Below are 20,554 nucleotides of genomic sequence, written 5' to 3' on the forward strand. Positions count from 1 at the left end.
AGACCAGCCAACGAGGTAAGATAAAGTGAATTAAAGAATAAGAAGTAATTTTTAATGAGAAGAAGAGATTATAATTATTAAGTCTATACATTCCTTGGCTCTTAGTAAACCAAAGCTCAAAGTTTACTTTGGTCAGGGTTTCCCTGTTTTATAAAAAACACTTCAGATGCTCTGTGGAAAAATGTTCCATTCCCATATACATTGGGACAAATGTCCCTCAGTTTGAGACTCGTGTCGCATCTCAGCATGTTATCTTAAAAAAAAAAAAAAAAACCTACGATATGCAAATTCCTTTACCTTTGGTCCTGTAAGTCCCACACATCACTCAACTAGAGTCCATATTTGTCGATGCCGTTTCTTGGCTCTATTGTTTTGCAGGGCGAACTTGGAAATGCTGAAAAAATACAGTGGATTATTTGAGCTACGTGCAAGGGAAGCCATCACGGGGGACAATGTTCTTGAATCGTGGGTCAAGAAGTATTTAAATGTCTCCATAGATGTTAAGCATAATCTCGGTATTCAGTCCACTTTATTCATTCAAGTCCATGTACCAAATGCGATGTACCAAATATGAGTATCTCATGAGATTTTGCCTCAACGCTCTACAGAGGGACTTAAAAGGAGCGGGTTGATTTTATTTTAATAGTTATTTTATTTAAGAAAACATTAAAAGACAGTTATAATGTCGACATGTAAACAGTAGAAATAAATCCTTAATGAAGCTTATATTTTTGAAGTCTCTGAAATGCAGTGGATAATCTTAACATGGAAGCCAAATAAACATGTTAGTTTCTCATTCCATTTCTCAGGAATTCTTTGAAATGCCATGTGATATGATTTAACAAAGAAACCAATGTACACACTTCTTTTATTAGTTGACATATTTGTCTTTGTAAGTCAGAAATGCAGTGTGTTATCAGAAAATGGAAATAACAAGAACGCATCAGTTACTTTTAATAATTATTAATTTTATATTCTTCTTCTAGGTCCTGGAAATGCAGTTTGGTATTATTTCATTGTGTCAGCAAAGAGAATGAATTAATTACTTTTTATTTTTTTTTCTGAGACTCTGAAATGCGTGTGGTATATTTCAACTTAAAAAGAATATAAACATATGGCCAATTACATTTGCTTTCTTCTCTCTTACTGTCTTTAACATGTTGTCAGTTTTCCTTTCAACAAAGGGACACTACACACGAACCACAAAATAATTTCCATTCTTCTTTTGTTACTAAGACATTCACATTCGGTATGTTGTCATTTCAACCCGTAAGTACTGTAAAGACACTATTACTTAATCTTAAGTTTGATTTTCACAATAGGTCGTCATAATACAATGTTTTATTATCTTGAAACATGAACATATAAACAGACCATTAATTAATTAGTTTAACATGTTTTCTTACAGTTTTCGAAATGCAATGCCATCACGCCAACATGTAAACAATATAAACAAGTCAATTGACATTCTTTTCTCTCTACTGTTTTTGACACACCATATATTATCATCTCAACACATACACGGCATAACTAAATTATCGATCAGTTACTCTATACCCTTTATGTCTTACTAAGTCTTGGATACACAGTGTGCTTTTAACTCTTAAGTACGTCACATTTCAGAGTAGTCAAATTTCTAGTGTTCGGTAGCCACATATGGCTCTTGTGTACCATACCGAACAGTGCACCTCTAGGGAAAGAGCAGAGGATTGATGATTCATTCGGAAGGACGTGTGCATGAAGAAAATGTAAATGGCACATCAGGAGAAAACAACAATGGAGTACACCTACTTAAATGGAAAAGTGAGAGAGAGAGAAAAACACTATCTGAGGAGATAACAGTTAAACCGTGAGCTGAGGGCTGAGCAGCTACCCAACAGCATAAAGAGGCCAACAGGACTGAGCAGAGTATGTAAGGGAATGAGTGAGAAAAAAACATCTGGCGTGTGGGGAGGGGCAGGAAAATAATTTCCACAAATACCTTAAGAAGGAGTGGAGAAACTGACACATCATAAGAGCATCTCTGTACTCTGAGTGCTTTGAGATCGGCGACTTTCTCTGTCCTCGCACCTGAAACAATACCTAAATCATAACAGACACTGACTGGGTGAAGGTGTATGGTCTAATGTTTGACTGACCAGGGGTCTGAGACCTGGGAGAGCAGGTACCACCACCATGCTGATGAAGATATAAGTAGGTACTGGGCATAGCTTGTTTGTTTCCCTTTACTTGTATATGCTTTCTCATAAGCATCTTGAGGCAATCACAAGTACAAGAAGTTTTCAGGACCCTAGAGAGGACAATTATTGGTTTCGACAGCTACCACATCCAGAAAGTGTTTCAACTGATGTGACGTGTGTCAAGTGTCCATAAGTGGGTAAACGGCCCATTCGGCGTAGACAGGGAAATAATGCACCTTTCTGGTTTGGCCAACACTGTGATTAGCAACCAGAGGAGGATATTGAAGGCAATGGACAAGAGATCCACAGGACCTTTCAAATTCCTCTACTTCCTTTTAAGAGATTCTCTTTAATAGAGGTCGGTCCCATAGTCATTGTTCTCAGCTCCCATTTCCTCAAGTAGTAGAATTTTACATCTGTGTCTCTACAAACTTGGGCTTCAGGCAAAACACTGAGTGCTTTAATGGCCACACATCAGTATTGAAACAACTCCTTCCATTGTGGAAATTACTCATGTGAAGTGGTCCAGTTCATGTCTTCCCGCTGTACCATCTGCAGCATCATCAGCAATTGGGCCTGTACTTCAGCAAGTTTCTGCCGGTCCAACCTGCTATGAGAATCCTCTTGTTCATAGCAATGGACTGGGACAGGATAAATCACATGCTTCAGCTCCATCAAGGATGTTAACTGCTGCAGAAGACTCATGAGCATAGGCATTGTAATGGGGTTGTGGGCAAAGCTCAGGACACGGAGGTGGGAACAGTGGCTCAGGGCTGGGAGGACAGCAGAGAGAGCAGAATCAGTTATCCGGCAATTATTTACCTGCAGATATTGCAGGGTGCCTGAGACGTTCTCCAGCAGAGTTTGGAAGGGCCCATAAGCTTCCGAGAATATCTCGTTGTTACTGAGATCCAACAGTGTTATGTGGGCGGCCTGAGGGCTCTGGGACAAGGCAGTGACATCTCTGTTAGAAAGGTCACAGGAAGATAGATAAAATGTATCGACGTCAGGTGGCAGGACTCTGTAGAGAGAAAAAAGAAAGGCCATTTCAGGAGAATGAAGATTGCGCCAGGGAGTCCAGAAGTACCAATCCCTAAGGCTCTACAATAAACTGATTTGTACATATTTTGTAACAGTCATTCACAATGGGGACTTTCGAGTCAGACTAAGTAGATCTGTGACCCTGAGAAAGTGACTTTTCCACTCTGAGATACAGGTTTTAAATCTATAAATACAGCCAAACAGCAATTATTATACCGGGTCATGGGACACTTTAAGTGACATAAAAATATACACGCTTAGTATATACAACACAGTCGATGGTGGAACTTTTCCATTTATTAGGTGAGGATGGGTCCGGCAAAGCAGCCAACTAACTGGGAATTCCCTTGACTAACTCCCAGGAGATGAGTTCTCCATCCGGGGTCTCAGCCTTGGGGATAATGCAGGAGCAACAAAACTGCCCATGTTAACTATTATGGCAAGTCTATGGGGATGTATATCAGTGCTGGAGCATAAAATGTTTCTCCATCGAAATGTTTCCTCTACCTCTCTAGAGAGTTATAAACTCCAATAGGAGAAGGACTGAGCCTTTTCGCCACTACATTTACAGACATTTCATAGTGTCTGCGTATGGTCGACTGAATGAGTGAGCACAGATTCCTTCTCTAATCTTATCTTTCTCCTCACCGGGAGGTTCCTCTCCCAAGCCTGGCCAGTTTCAGACTCCCAGCAGTGCCCATGCTGAGGTGGGAGGAAAAATAGGTTACAAGGAGCTTATGAATACCCAAGCATGATCTCTTCTGTTTTAACAATGGTGTGTTCAGGGAACCCAGGTTCTTCCCTGCCCCCTCACCTGAGCAGTTTTTGCAACTGATTTTTGAGATAGAATAAAGATAAGCTGATATCCTGGAGACTGTCCAGCCGCCCGAGCCAGGTGAGGAAATTCCTGAAGTTTCTCCCCTTGCAAGATTTAAATGGGATGTTAAACAGACAAAGGCTGGTCAGGTGGATCATCTCATTAAAAAGGGTGGTGACTTCACTCAGATCAGCATTTTTCACTTCCAGGTAATCAGCGCATCCCATATCCACAAACCGCAGGATACTTCTGTCGGAAGACACGTTATCAATTTGCAAACCTCTGCAGCAGAGGTGCAAGGAACCAAAGCTCTGCTCAACTTTTCTCCTTAGGAAAGAAAGAAATTGATTCTTCCTCAAGGTACCACTAATGGAAATGTCCACTAGCAATTCCATGGGTTCCCAGGCAGACTGAGGCTCAGATTCTGAATGAATAATCCCAAGGCACTGGGCATTGTGCTGGCGGGCCTCTTTTATTTTAAGGATGGAATGCTGAGAGTAAATACAAGACTCAGAACAGGAAGGAGTCTTCTTCCTGAACTCGGAGCATGTCGTCTCACACTCCAGGTCCTGCCTTAAATCCAGGATCCTCAGCTTTGGTCTCCTGTGAGGAGAGGAGGAGACAGGGCCCATAAGAACTAGCTGATATGAAATTCGACCCGGCAAACTCAATGACGAGAAGCAGGGGCAGAACCCTGTCATTCTGGCTTTCATTCTATATACCAATACCAAGAGGTGCTTTCCATACAAATTCAGCATCTTTCGTTTTTTAGCCCATATTTCTCCAAATCTGGTCCTCCCCCGTCTCTGTGTCCAAGTCTTCCGACCATGTCATCCCACTCAGCAAGTAAATCCATCCCTACTATCCTCGATCACCTCTGCTATTCACTAGTCCACTCTGTAAGAACTGGCATCCTGAAAGTGAACCCAAGTGTTCCACCAATATCTCCAAAGAGATCTTCAGCATTCGTCCATTGGCTACTGTTGGGAGACTGTTAGGAACCCCTTGCCCCAGGCTCTAGCATACCCTCCTGCTGACTCACTACTTCTCTATTGCACATAGTCTTACCGAAGGGAAGAATTCTGAGCAGGGAGGGTCTGCAGACCATCAATCATGGCTTCCAAGATTTCATACGATGACTTTTCTCTAAATGACATCCGGATATGGAGACAGTAAAAGGGCCAAACCCTCACCAGTTCCTTCAGTACCTTCGTATGCCCACCCAAGAAGGCAGCACCGAACAATGGAACAAAGAGGTCTCGTGGGAGTTCCTCCAGGGCGTGGATAGCTGCAGGCTCATTACTCAGCAGACTCTTCGCAGCAAGCTCTAGCAGCGTGGCTGTGCCCTTTTGGTCCATTTTTGTCAACCTGCTTCCGGGTGTCGAGTATTCAGAAACGCTGAGTCGACAATGAAAGTCACTTGTTTGCCTCTGACGTTAGCTATGGAGAAAATGTTTACTGAATAAATGTACAGTGAATCAGACCACCACCTCCCGTGACTTCTGCAATAGCAACGGAATAAAAATAGATATCTGTGTGTGTCAAAGTGTATACAGCTGTGTGTGTATACACATGCATATACAGAAAATTCTGAGAGAGATGTGTGTGTGTGTGTGTACACATATAAATGGTTTACACACATGTGCATATGATCCCAATAGAAATTAAAGTTAAGTTGGCAGGAGTCAATGTGGACCACCTAGCTGGCATCCTCCCAATATTTCCTCCACAAGGGATACAGACCAATAAGACGAGAAACGTAAATCTACACAAAAGCCACACCCTCATTGTTATTTTTAAATAGAGAATGCCAAAACTTCAAAACACTTGCGAGTGAAAAATGAAAACTCATGAAATCCCAGCACGCAATCTGTCACACCCCCATCACTAGGCTTTGTGGCAAGCAAAGACAGACTGAGAAATGCTGCAAGACCTACACATGAAGAACGATGGTTAGCAGCTTTAAGTCGATCTAAAACTACAGCAGAATGCCTAGGCACAGAGTAAGTCTGAACATACCTAACAGGTGTCCTGAAAGATGAGAGCAGGGACTAATGGGAAGGGACTCCAAAATATGAGCATTTAGGTGGGTGAGCATGATTTCAAGGTGCGTCTTTGAAAGACATATCCTCTAGGGAAGGACAAAGGCAAAGAGGAAGAAAAAAGCATCTTTTGGCACTCGAGTAATGACGTTTGTAAAGGAAACAAAAGGGAAAAATTAAGCATCATGCCGGACACGAGAGGGCCACAAAATCAGAGCACTCTCGCCTTCTCCCTCCATCGCCAAGACAAACAAACAAAAGAAATACAGGATCTGGACTTTGCTGTACTGACAGAAAATGGCATCTTTAACCTTGGAATCTTGTGAAGGAACCCATTAGCATACAAATGAAGAAAAGGAAGGGGCATTCCATACAAAATGCTGCACAAAAAGATGAGGAAACAAAATGTCACCCATATTAGGCAACCACAAAGTAGAAGGAGACCGTAAGTCAACAGAATAAATTACACTCGAGTACGGATTTTGAGGACATGAAGCCTGCCTTGAATCAGAATATTTTTAGAAATCCAAACACAGAAATGGACCAAAAAGAATGTCTCCGGTAAACATTTTATATCCAGCAGGGGTGTTTTTCAATTATCACAGACTCCGTGGTGGAAATACTTTTCCACCATGGAGGAACTTAGGAAATTCCGCACACCCTCAGGCCTTCCTGAGAAATCTAATGCAGCAGAGGTCTGCAGACAGCGGCTCAATGTGCCAAGGGTTGGTCAAGGGATGATTGAATGTGTAAAGAAAGAATTATTGAAACGAAGCCACGGTCATCATTTATGTATTGCGTATGGATGCTTTTGCACCACAATGACAAAACTGAGCAGTTGTGACAGAGACACTGCGGCCCACAACCTTAAAATATTTACTGGATGCCTGTTTGGACAAACTTTGCCAAGTATTCTTCTGAAGGACGAACTAGGATTGTTATCTCACATGTGACGACTGTGAAAACATCAGCAAAATATCTCATAGTGAGGATGTTACATCAAATAGGAAAATAAGGTGGAGGAAAGCCGGAAAGACTACTTACTGTAAGGTGGTTAATGCCATGAGAAAGACAAACAAACAAACAAACAATTGTGCAACCAAAAATGAGAGAAGTAACAGGAATTGAAAAATGTGCGATGTACTTTCCGAGATAACGCAGGAGATGAGTGTCAAATGATACTGGGGAAAGAAAGAAACAAACAAATGAATGGAACCTGTCTTTGGTTGGTGACAACGCGACGCAATATACAGGTGATATACTGTAACATTGGACCCATGAAACGTATGTAATCTTATTAACCAATGTCACACAGTAATTCAATTCAATTATAAAAAAGAAAAGAAGTGGTTAAAAATGATTTTATTTATTACAGCATTAACGCAACCAAGAAAATATCTTAACAACAGCCAAGATTTACAATGAAGACAGAACAGGAGTATTTACGCACCAAATAACACAACAACGACTTTTAAGAAGCAGAAAGGCAAGGCGACTTGTATACAAACACAGTAAGAATGGGAGATTTAATACACCAGTGTCAGTACAAGACAGATCAAGTGGTATAGAAAACAAGTAAGGGTATAGAACGTCTAAATGCCATAAGCCATAAAGTCAACTAATATGTGTGTGTGTGTGTGTGTCTGTGTATCCTGATATGAGATAATATAATTTCCTGTCAAAAATTGATAATAATCATCTCAGAGATGGCATCATTAATTTACATAAAGTGGAAATATTATCGGCAATTTTCTCAAATCACGTGCTACAAAATTAAAATTTGTAACAAAACCTGAAAAGAGGAAAGCCTTTATGCCAGGAAATTTTTTAAAGACTCTGACTGAAGGATCTTTGGAAACATGGTGGAATCAGAGACTTCTCCAGATCTCTCCCCTTGAACAAACAATAAGCTGTACATCTAAAACTCAACAAAAAACACCCCAACTGCACAACGGCACATCAGAGCGTGGGATCTGCACATAAGAGCTACCACAGGTCAAAACCCCGGGTGTCCAGTGGTGGACGGGGTGTAGTAAAGAAGCTGCCTCTTGCAGCCGCAAGAAGGATCGGCGAGTTCGAGCGACCAGTTCCCTGAACGTTCCTGCCTGGGACAGTTGTGAGCTCACCCTGTCTGGCTGGCTACAGGGTCCAGTCATCAGGGCAGAAAGTAGAGAAGCAGGACGGGACCGCAGAAGAACAACAGCTGAATTGTGCCTGCCGCGATTGCAAAACCGTGGGTGAGCCACTGTCCTCAACTCCCAAAACCCAACCCAGGGGGCACCACCCCCCATACCCTCTGAGACCATATACCCCGGAGCCCCAAGGGAATCCGAGTGAATGCTGCTGAGACTCTCACTGACACTAACAGGAACCCAAACTGAGGGCACCGAGCATCATTAAATATCTACAAGAAAATTTAGAAAGCATTATTAAGACTTTATACAAAGCAGAGATCCAAGAAGCTTAGACACCACCTACTGGAAACCAAGAGAAAAGCGCCTCCTTTGCAGCAGTCTAAAGAGAGACCTTTATATAATAAATCTCCTTTCTGGAAAATCAGCAGAATACACTTCCATTAATGCCCAGGCGGAGAAATAGTCCATTAAACACCATGAACAACCAAGGTGACAAGGCATCTCAGAAAGAAAGAGAAAAATCCTCAGAAAATAAGCTTATGGACATAGAAATATGCAACTTAAATGACAGAGAATTCAGGATGGTACTTCTGAAAAAAAACTCATTGAGATCCAAAACGACTCAAATCAACAATTTCAGGAATTGAAAAAACAACTTTGTGAACAGAGCATAGAGACCAAAACCCTCAAAAAGAACCAAATAGAGCTTTCTGGGGATGAAGAACACACTGAAAGAGTTGAAAAATGAAATAGCAAGCTTAGGAAATAGAGTTGACCAAATGGAGGAAAGGATCAGTGATATTGAAGACAGAAATCTAGAAACAAATCAGAAGGAAGAAGAGAGAAACTGAAGAATAAAAAATAATCAAAGAGAAGTTCAAGAAGTAGCTAATACCATCAGGAGAGGAAACACGAATAATGGGCATTATCGAAGGTGAGGAAAAGGAACAGGGACTAGACAGCATTTTCAAACAAAGAGTTGAGAATTTCCCAAATCTGAGGAATGGGCTGGAGCTTGGAATTCAAGAAGTCAACAGAACACTCAATTATCTCAACCTAAAAAGGCCTTCACCAAGACACATTGCATTGAAATTATCAAAAGTCAACGACATAGACAGAATTCTCAAGGCAACCAGAGAGGGGGAAAAAAAACAAACAAACAACGGTAACGTATAAAGATAAACCCATTAGATTATCCTCAGACTTCTCAGCACAAAACTTACAAGCCAGAAAGGAATGGAATCAAGTATTTAAACTATTATGTGAAAGGAACTACTAGCCTAGAATAATGTATCCAACTAAGATCTCCTTTAGATATGAAGGAGAAATTACGACCTTTCCAGACATAAGAAAAATGAGGGAATTCTCCACTATGAGGCCTGCACTACAGAAAATACTGAAAGGGGTCAGTTGACCTAAAACCAAATAACAACAACAACAAAAAAACACATATTTAGGAGTAAAGTGACTATCAGGAAAATAGAAGCAGGGGAGTGCAACCCTTACTAAGAACGGGGCATTATAAGATAAAATAATAATAAGAGAATTGTTATAACAACATAGTAATGAATGTTCAGCATACATAAGAACAAACTGAGATAACAGTGACTGGAAATGGGAGTATTCAAAGATTCGAATTCACAAAGGGGAATGGAGATAAGATACGCGCAGAAGAAAATGGACGACTGTATATATGTAAGTATCCTTTACATATTTATAATGGCAACTACACACCAAAGATTCAGAACTGTTGTATATAACATGCAACAAGAAGGACCACAGGGAAAACCCACAAAAGCCAAGTAAAAACAAAGAAACAAAAAACCAAAAACACAAGGAAGCAATGGAAACACCAAGCTACCGGAAAGCAAAAGATAAAAAAGTCTATAAGAAGACCTCATATTTGAATCATCACCCTAAATGTAAATGGACTGAACTCACCAATAAAAAGCACAGAGTTGCAGAATGGATCAAACAACAAAACCCAACCACATGCTGCCTCCAGGAGACACATCTCAGCTCCAAAAATAGATATAGACTCAAAGTGAAAGGGTGGAAAATGATATTTCAAGCAAATGGCATTCAGAGAAAAGTGGGAATAGCGGTACTAGCATCAGACACAATAGACTTCAAAATAAAAATATTAGAGAAAGATACTGAGGAACACTTCATAATGATAAAGGGAATCATGCACCAAAAATACATAACACTTATTAATATATATGCTCCCAAGTGGGGAGCCCCTGAAATAGACCAAAACACTATCGTAGGAGGGGTCCTAAATACCCCACTGCCGGATAGGGACAGTTCATCCAAACAGATATTCAATAAGGAAATAACATCCTTAAACGACATATTAGAACAACTGGACAGAATTTACATGGACAGAGCCTTCCATCCCAAATCAGCTGCTTATACATTCTTCTCTAGTGCACATGGAACACTCTAAAGAATCGACCACATACTGGGACACAGAGATAGCCTCAACAAATATAAGAGGGTTGAAATCATACAAACCATGTTCTCTGATCATAATGCTTTGAAACTAGAGAACAACTGCAGAAAGAAATCAGGAAGAAACACAAATACATGGAGGTTAAACAACATGCCACTGAAGAATAACTGGGTCAAAGAAGAAATGAAAAGAGAGATCAAGAGATACATAGAAACAAAGGATAATGACAGTACAACATATTAAAACTGTTGGACATGGCAAAAGCGGTCATAAGAGGAAAGTTCTTATCATTACAGCCCTATCTCCAAAAATAAGACCAAGCCCAAATAAACAACCTAACACTTCATCTTAAAAAACTAGATAAGGAAGAACAAATGAAGCCTAAAGTCAGCAGAAGGAACGAAATCATCAAAACTGGAGCAGAAATAAATGAAATTGAAAACAAACCAGCAAAGAATAAAAAAAGGACAGAAAAAAATAAATGCCACACAGAGCTGGTTCTTTGACAAGTTTAATAAAATTGACAAACCCCTGGTTAGACTCACGGAAGAAAATAAAGAACACAAATAAATGAAATCAGGGAAGAAAGAGGGAAAGTAACGACAGCCATCACAGAAATACAAAGAATCATGCAAGAATACTATGAAAAAGTATATAACACCAAATTTAATAGCCTAAAAGAAACTGTCCAGCACTTAGAATGAAACAACCTTCCTAGACTGAATCAAGAACTGGAAAATCCAAATAGACCCATCAGCAGTATGGAAATTGAAACAATTATCAAATACCTACCAAAAGGAAAAGTCCAACACCAGATGGCTTCACCAGTGACTTTATCAAATAACCAAAGAAGATTTAATACCTATTCTCCTCGATCTCTTCCAAAAAAATTGAAGAGGAGGCAATACTTCCCAACTCATTGTATGAGGCCAATGTTACTCTGATACTAAAATCTGGTAAAGATCACATACACACACACAATGTAGAGACTAATATCTCTCTTGAACACAGATGCAAAAATCATAAATTAGATATTAGCACACTGAATATAGCAACATATTAAAAAGATTATGCACCACAATCAAGTGCGCTTAATCCAAGAGGCAGAGAAATGGTTCAACATACACAAATCAATTACTGTGATACACCAACCACATAAACAAATTAAAAAGTAAGAATAATATGATCATATCAATAGATGCAGAAAAAGCCTTCGACAACATACAGTACCCATATATGATCAAAACACTTAACAAAATTGGTATAGAAGAAAAGTACCTTAACATGATAAAGACCATCTATGACAAACCCTCAGCCATCATTATCCTTAATGGTGAAAAACTCAAAACCTTCCCTCTAAGATCAGGAACAGGGCAAGGCTGTCCACTATCGCCCCTGTCATTAATATAATATTGGATGTCCTAGTGAGTGCAGTCAGACAAGAGAAAGATATAAAAGGCATCTAAATAGGAAACAAAGAAATCATACTGTCAGTATTTGCGGATGACATGGTTCTCTATATAGAATACCCCAGAGTCTCCACAAGAACACTACTAGAAACAATAAGTAAACACAGGAAAGTCTCTGAATGCAAAATAAATGTTCAAAAATGCATAGCGTTCCTATATTCTAATAATGAAGTGTCAGAAAAAGAAGTGGGAAAAATAAATCTTTTTGCAATTGCAAAAAACAGAATAAAATAAATACCTAGGAATAAATCTCATGAAACATGTGAAGGACCTGTATAATGAAAACTACAAGACCCTATTAAAAGAAATCAAAGAAGATACAATGAAATGGAAAGATGTTCCGTGTTCCTGGATTGGAAGAATCAACATAGTTAAAATGACCACATTACCTAAAGCATTATACAGATTTAATGCAATCCCCATCAAAATCTCATTGGCATTTTTTAAAGAAATAAAACAAAAAATCAAGATATTTGTATGGAAGCATAAAGGACCTTCAATAAATGGTGCTGAGAAAACTGGAAGCCATCTGCAAAAAAATGAAACTAGACTGTGGTCTATCACCACACACCAAAATTAACTCAAAACAGATTAAGAACCTAAATTTAAGACCAGAAATAATAAAATGCATAGAAGAAAACACAGGATCTCAACTTAAGGAACTTGTACTAAAAGAGGATTTCATGTATTTCTCCTCAAAAGCAAGGGAAGTACAAACTAAAATAAATGAATGGGACTACATCAAACTTAAAACCTTCTGCTCAGTAAAAGAAATCGTCAACAACATAAAGAGACAACCATCCGAATGGGAAAATATATTGGTAAGCAACACCTCCGATAAGGGCCTAATATCCAAAATATACAAAGAACTCATAAACTCAATTACAACCACCACAAAAATTTAAAAAACAAACAAACAAATGATCTAATCAAAATATTGGTAGAGGACCTAAACAGACGCTTCTCCCAAGAAGACATACAAATGGCCAGCAAACATATGAAAAGATGCTCAACATCGCTAGCTATTAGGGAAATGAGAGTCAAAACCACAATGAGATACCATCTCACACCTGTTAGAATAGCTATACCCAACAGGACAAGTAATAACAAATGTTGCAGAGGATGAGGAGAAAAAGGAACCCTTATATACTGCTGCTGGGACTGCAAAGTGGTACAGCCACTATGGAAAACAGTACGGAGGTTCCTCAAAAAACTGAGAATTCATCTACCATATGATCCAGCAATCCCTCTACTGGGTATTTACCCCAAAGACTCGAAAACCCATATCCAAAAAGATATTTGCACACTGATGTTCATAGCGGCATTATTCACAGTGGCCAGGAGATGGAAGCAACCAAAGTGTCCTACGATAGGTGACTAGCTGTGGCACACATATGCAATGGAAGATTACTCAGCCATAAGAAGAGATGAAATACTGCCATTTGCAACAACATGCATGGACTTCGAGATAATCATGCTAAGTAAAACAAGCCAGACTGAAAGATTTGAAAATCATGTGATATCACTTATACGTGGGATATAAGCTTAAAAGTAGCAAATGAGCAGGATAAACAAACAGGGACTCTCGGACATGGACCATAGGCTAGTGGTTACCAGACGACTATACACTAGTGGTTACTGGTGGGGTGGGGGATGAGGAGGAAGGTAGGCGGGGTTTAGGGGGAGGCTGAAGTGGGTAAAGGGGATCAAATATATGGTAGCTTAAGGAAACTGGACTTTGGGTGGTAAACACACAATGGAACATACAGAGGTCAAATGATGATGTACACCTGAAAATTATATAATGGTCTTAACCAACGTTACCCCAATTAACTAAAAAATAAATAAAGTCTCTGACTGAAAAATGTTCACTTAAAAAGCAGAGGGTATACGAAGTTACGGAAATGATTTTTAAAAATGATAATGAATAACTACATAGAAAATCCATGGGATATATTTCAAGCAGATAGCAGTGGCAAATTCAGAGCGCTAAAGGCTTCATGAGTAAAAACGAAAGAATAAGAATGAGTGAACTGAATACCAGGTTAGAGAAAATCCCAGATGCAATAGCAACGAAAAAGACTAAAAGCATACGAGTAAACTTAATGAGAACATCAGCACAAAATTTCAAAACACTCCTGAACGACAACGAAGGAACGTCGAATAGAGGAAAAGGAACATTCACCATACTTGGATATAACTCAACATTAGAAAGAGGTCAATTCTCCCTAAGTTCATGTATGAATTGAAAACAATATCGAAAATATCAACAAACTGTGATATGGAGTTAGACAAGTTGCTACGAGGGTCGTATTAATTTTTTTGAAATGCAAGAACTGCCAGGATAAAAGTTAAAAAGAAAACCTCTGCCATAGGCATAATGACACCAGACGTTAGGGCACATTATAAAGCTTCTGTCATCCCAGCACCGTGGAACTGGCATGAGAAGGTAAATAGGCCGGTTTTGGAACAGAACAGAAACCCCAGAAATGCACCCAAGCACATGGAAATTTTAGTACACGATAAATGGTCATATCAGATCACAGGGGCAAAGACGGACAATTATTAAGGATGCTGGAACAATTGAGATATTGCGGCGGGGGGAGGGAATAAAAGGGGATCTATATCATACGCCATACAAAAAAAGTAATTGCAAATGGTTGAGGCATTTAAAGGTAACAAATGAACCATTACAAGTTTTGAAGATGAAAAGGCAGAATTATTCTAAAACCTCAGTATAAGGAAAGGCTTTCTAAATGTGGCTCGAATTCCAGAGGCAATGTAAGGAAAGACTGATCAATTTCACTATGCAAGTTTTCTTAAAGAAAATGTATGGCAAACACGTCATAAGTAAAACAAAAGGCAACTGACAAACTGCAATAAATTATTTGCCACATACACCCCAGACAAATGGATAATATCCCAAATATATACAGAACTCTTAAATACTGAAGAACAAAGGGCAAAAAATGCTGTAGAAAAAGAAGGGCAGATTATTCAACAGATGATTCAGAAAAAAAAAAACCTATGTAAGACGCTCCTCAGACACGTCCTGAGTGATATCTTACTCGCATCTACACAAACACATATTAAAACAAAGCAAGATACCATTTCTCACCTGCCCTTTTGAACAGAGTTTTAAAATCAGGGCAACACTTTCTCTTAGTGAGGCTGTAGGGAAAGTCACTCTGATGCTTTGGCAGTGGGAGTGAGAACCCGTACAACCTTCTGGAGAGAAATTTGGAAATACCTACCAAGACTAACCATGCACTGAAATTTTTGCCCAAGTACCCCACTACTGGGAATGTATCTTTTGAAAAGGTAATTCCACCTATATGAATATATTCATGCCCAAGGTTATTCACTGCTCAGCATTGTTTGTAATTGCAAAATATTGAAAACAATGTCAATGCTCATACACTGGCGACTGCTTGAATGTGAGGGAAACAGCCAGACAACAGACTCCAATGTAGCTGCAGAAAAGAAAGATGAAGCTCTCGATGGAATGTTAAGGAGTGATTTTCTGGAATGCTATTAAGTGAAAAAGAAAACGTGCAAAGGAGTATGTGCAGGATGCTATATCCTTCATTTAACAAACAAGGGAATGAATATAAGAAACCTTACGTACCTGCTCATTTCTGCAAAAGACATACGGGAAAGTTTAGACCAGAAATGAGAGAGCCTGGTCATCTACAGGGGAGTGTGGGAAAAGAATGGGAAATGTTGCAAATGGCAAAGGGGTAAACGGATGAGGGAGAAATGACTTCTCTGAGCATACACTTTTGTATAACCTGGACTCTCTGAATAACCATAAGGTATCACAGGCCCCGAATTTAAATAAACAATTAACGTCAACGAGGAAGTGGGGGTAGGGATCCAAACTCGAATGCAAACTCCAGCAAATTAAACTGTGTTACAAATGGATATCTTAACTACACTGAAGAGGTGAGGATGGAAAGTGTTAAGCTCAGAGACTTGGGAAAAAAATACTTTGATTGCATCCTCTGAGGCTAGAGACAATGAGAACTGTGCAATGAGATCTGTTTCTAACATGGGCATTGCTTAGCATTTCAACAACAACTCCATGCAGTCACTGGAAATGGACAAATAAGTAATTACCGTAAATAATGAGGACCAAGGTCAGAGGAAGAAGTTGCACGGAAGTCTAGGATGCATTGAAATCAGAAGGATCGGTAGGAGCTCCAAGCTTTTAATATCGACACCTACAGGATGGTTAAAGATATGAATGTAGATGCATCTATAAGCAGGAAGATATACACGCAAAATATGTCCTACCTTTGTTGATGGAGATGGCCTAGCAGCAATGAAGCCACAGGATCAGTGGACACACACTGAGCTAATGCTTTCTAAATGTCGTTCTCCAGGAGGAAGAACCAGGGCTCCTTAAACAAGCGATTTGATTCCAGACTTGGTGTGGGAAGACACACAAGAAGAACATGACCATTAGATGGGGCCGTTGAGGAAGGAAGTGTACACAAAATGAAAGGGTCATGTCAAAAGGACAGAAGCCTAACCTGAAGGAGCTCCCAAGGGCCAAAAGCTAGGACAATTCAAGGAAGGAAATAAATGATGATGCACAGTTCACATTTGAACAAAGCATGGGACAGGAGCGCCACGTTGACATAGACGAAATCCCAGGTAGAACTTCCGACTGCCCCAAAACTTAACTATGGTTGCCCTAAACCTCCGGGAACTAAACTATCCCGCGGTTGGGAAACCACGACTGACAATGCGAACATACTGTTTTCGATCAGTGCATGGTTTAATCAGTGAATGTGAAACCCGCGGGTAGGATGGGCTCACTCTATTTACTGTAAGGAAAAAAAAAAGTCTGTGTAAGTGGCCCTGCACACTAGTGAAGAAACGCAGTTCAACCTGTGTTGTTGAAAGGTCAAGTGTAATTATATTATAACTCACGGTTACTCGTGAGTTATAATATACATTATTGGAATGAATCATTGGAATCAATAATCCGATTTACATTTTACAGCATAATTCTTATAGATAATTGAAAAATTTGTAACTAAACAGGGGAGAAAGGATGGCTCTTCAGAAGAATGCCTATGAATGAATGTTGTAGCAATGAGGGAAGCATAAAGAGGTCATTAGGTGTCTACTGTTGTCATCAAGATCCCCAGACGGATTCCAAAAGCAGTGAGTAAGAGTCTGAGAACAGGATATTTCCATTTTCAAGTATCTCCTACACAATGAGGATTACTTACAGTTGGGAATATAGAACCATTACAATGAAGCACCATTAATGCCAACACCTTTAATAAGTGACCAGGAAGATATTCGTCAGTTAAAACACATAAACATCCTGAACCCTGAACATGATACAATGAGAGGGAATTCAATCACTTTTGCAGCATTGTGCTATTAAGGCCCAACAATACACATGACTTGAAATCTTGGGAATACCCAGAGGGGCAGAAATGGCCTAAGCACAAATCTTCTTGCCTACTGTGCTCCCACAAATAAGGTTTCCTTGTCAAAGAACCCTCCTTATCATGGGAACTAGGCACGGTGCATGCTGATCCCTGTGTAGCGGGATTCAGTTTCCCCACAGATCACAGAATTATTCAAATAGGCCAATAACACCCTTCCACATGAACCAAGGGTCCCTTCATCCTCTTCTTACTACGCAGACCGTCCCGCACCCCCTTTGCCTATGCACTCTCTTCCACAGGGCAGCACCTGTGAGGCACTACCTGACCTGCAATGTTTCCCTCCACTAAACTGTGAGTAAATGGTACTAATAAACTGCGGTGGATCTTGTGTGCCGTGTTCAGCCACCCCCATAACACTAGGGTGGAAATCCCTCCATCACCATTGGAGAGAAAGCCTGGAGAACAAAATAGGCATTCTTGCCAAAGGTGCATAACTCCAATCCAATCATAAGAAAACACAAGACACACCAAAACAGACAAACATTCTATAAAATACTTGACCAATATCTTCACAAGGGTTGTGAGAAAGCCAGAAGACTGAGTAACTGTCAGTCCAGAAGAGCTTGAGGAGAAATGATGGCCAAACACAATGCGGTGACCTGGATCCTGGAAAAGGAAAGGGGCAGCAGTAGGACAACGGTGAAATACACAGAAAATAACTAGATCAGTTAATACTACCTGCATCAATGTTAATCTCCTGCTTCTGATCACTGACCTACGGTAGGTAAGATGTTAACGTCAAGGACATATGCACGGAGACTTCCTGAACTATTTTTCGCAACATTTCTGTAGGTCTTAAATTACTTCAAAATAAGGAAAAATGACAACACCGGTGGTTAACGGAAGGCTTATTCCATAAATGATACTGCTCAGTAACAGGTTAACCTTCTAAAATAGAGTGAGGAGGATGAATAGAATGATGCATAAAAGCTCATGTTGCATCATCCATTAGAAAAGGAGTTCAAACTGCTTCAAAGAGCCCACTGCAATGAACGAAACTGCCGACGTCACCAAGACGTACATTTACGTATACAGGAAATGAAATACAATGGGGGTATGCACACTGTCTCCAATTCAATATGCACAATTTAAAGTCTGGGATGTGAAAACCAACCCGAAACAAAATTCACACGCAAAGGAGAAATATTATTATTATTATTATTATTATTTTTTTTTTACGGAGAGAAAAAGCTATTTGAGGGATTTTAAAGGGCGAGCGTAACATGATCGGCCATAGAATTAAAACGAATCCCACGACAGGCTGGAGGACGCATGGAGGGTGGACAGGGCAATGGTTCTGCTGAGCGATCCACTTGGATTGCCTTTTCGTTAAACTGAAACTTTGACCCTGGGTCCGTTCGGCAAATATGAGTGTAACCTGTAGAAAGGATACTGTTGTAATTTACCTGGTTGGAAGAAGAGATGGACGAAGCTTGGCACCCACCCACGACCTCAGCAGTGGGAGCCCATTACTTTACCTCGGAAGCTCGTCACGAACAATCACCCCTCAGCCTAGTGCCAGGGCACCAACGGTTCCTTCTCGAAGTCGAACAGCCTGGAGAGGACTGTGATTGGTGCAGCTTTGGTCAGCTGACCCCTCCTTTCGCTCAATCAGCTCTGTCGTGGGAGGCGGGACCAGACTCCTGACCTGCCCCGAGGAACCGAGTCCTGGAGAATTCTGCAGGGGTGAAAAGGTTGTGATTACGCTGAGCCCTACGGACTCTAACCCCCTTGGGTGCAAGGTCAGGGGCCGCACAGTCTGCCCGTGATCTGTGTGCTGTCCAGCCCGGGTTTCTACCAGGCCGGGTGTCAAACCCAGAGAACTAACGTGCATATTTGTCAGCTACGCAGCAGATGTTTACGTAAAAATGAGTGGCCCGGCCACTGGATGAAGAAATCCTGTCAGACAGTATAGTGTCCCCGTTGCTCCAACACACTAAAGAAGGAGTCGAGCCCCACCAAAGATGGGAAAATGAGTTCTGACCTCTGGGTAGTGAAGCCAACTCAGCATTTGCACAGACACCCGACGAAAGCAGCACGAAGGAGAAAACTCCCACCTGTCCAGTAATCATCCTATCAATGCCAGGGATAGCTAATAAGTGTTCATTTTTCACCCTCACTTCACAGTCCTGATTCCACATCTTCCACATTTGTGTCTTTTTCTTTTTCACATTATTTACCACCTTTGACAACAATATATTTTATTCCCGTGCTGGGGTTTGTTTATGTTTTCGTTTCTGTTTGTTTTGTTATGTTTTGTTTTCAATTGTCCATTTGCCATGCTGGAAACATGTAGATTCCGGGAGGGCAGAGATATTTGTTTATTGTTCATTAACGTCTGCTACTTTCCTGTAGTAATGTCGGGCTCAATGAAGTCTTGGATATTTGTTGAATGAAGAAATCAATTTTTCTCCAGCCACACTAGCCTCTGTTTTGCTTCTCTAACGCGAAGTCACTGAGCATGCCCTCATGCCGCTATGTGTTTTCCTGTTACAGCCTGCGCCCAGATATTCTGGTCGCCTTACCATATAAGTCTTACATTTCCATTATGACAGTCAGTATTTGATCATACTTTTGGGGCTTTTTTACTTCGTATTAGGTTTTCCCTTTCATTGCTTTTTTGTGCTTCCATTCTTAAATGTTTGTCTCTTAGATGCTAATTGAGGTAAAGAAGTAAACCAGCCATGATTCTGTTATCTTTGGCAGCACGAGGTCATCTTTCAGCAAGTGGGATAATGGTAGATATCTTCAGATACCTTATGATTGGATCCCTAGCTTTAGGGTTTTTCCTCAAGGTGTAGCTACAACACCTTGGCCAGTTAGAGTAACTCTGGCTAGACTTTTATCCATCTTAAAATTGAAAACGGCAATTGATGTGATCTCATAATGCTCTTGATGGTGGCTTCATTGAGATAAGTTATATACAAGAGCTTAGCAGAACACT

The 20,554-nt window shown here is 40.3% G+C and overlaps 1 protein-coding gene across 2 annotated transcripts; it reads right to left on the reverse strand.

Annotated features, from left to right (window-relative positions):
- Positions 1 to 1,951: 1,951 nt before the first annotated feature.
- On the reverse strand, positions 1,952 to 19,114 carry LOC107510146 (melanoma antigen preferentially expressed in tumors-like). Of its 2 annotated transcripts, none has more exons than XM_036226874.1 (5): positions 19,017 to 19,114; positions 18,107 to 18,216; positions 5,107 to 5,478; positions 4,036 to 4,287; positions 1,952 to 3,201 (listed from the first exon to the last, which is right to left on the reverse strand). In XM_036226874.1, the coding sequence occupies exons 3-5, from the start codon at positions 5,394 to 5,396 to the stop codon at positions 2,688 to 2,690; spliced, it is 1,056 nt and encodes a 351-aa protein (XP_036082767.1). In that variant the 5' UTR covers positions 5,397 to 5,478; positions 18,107 to 18,216; positions 19,017 to 19,114; the 3' UTR covers positions 1,952 to 2,687. The 2 variants fall into 2 exon arrangements, with proteins under 2 accessions (XP_036082767.1, XP_036082766.1); XM_036226873.1 differs by having other exon boundaries at positions 4,036 to 4,641.
- Positions 19,115 to 20,554: the final 1,440 nt, after the last annotated feature.

The sequence above is a fragment of the Rousettus aegyptiacus genome, unplaced genomic scaffold (genome assembly GCF_014176215.1).
Source record: "Rousettus aegyptiacus isolate mRouAeg1 unplaced genomic scaffold, mRouAeg1.p scaffold_m13_p_9, whole genome shotgun sequence".
In the NCBI taxonomy this organism is placed as follows: domain Eukaryota; kingdom Metazoa; phylum Chordata; class Mammalia; order Chiroptera; family Pteropodidae; genus Rousettus; species Rousettus aegyptiacus.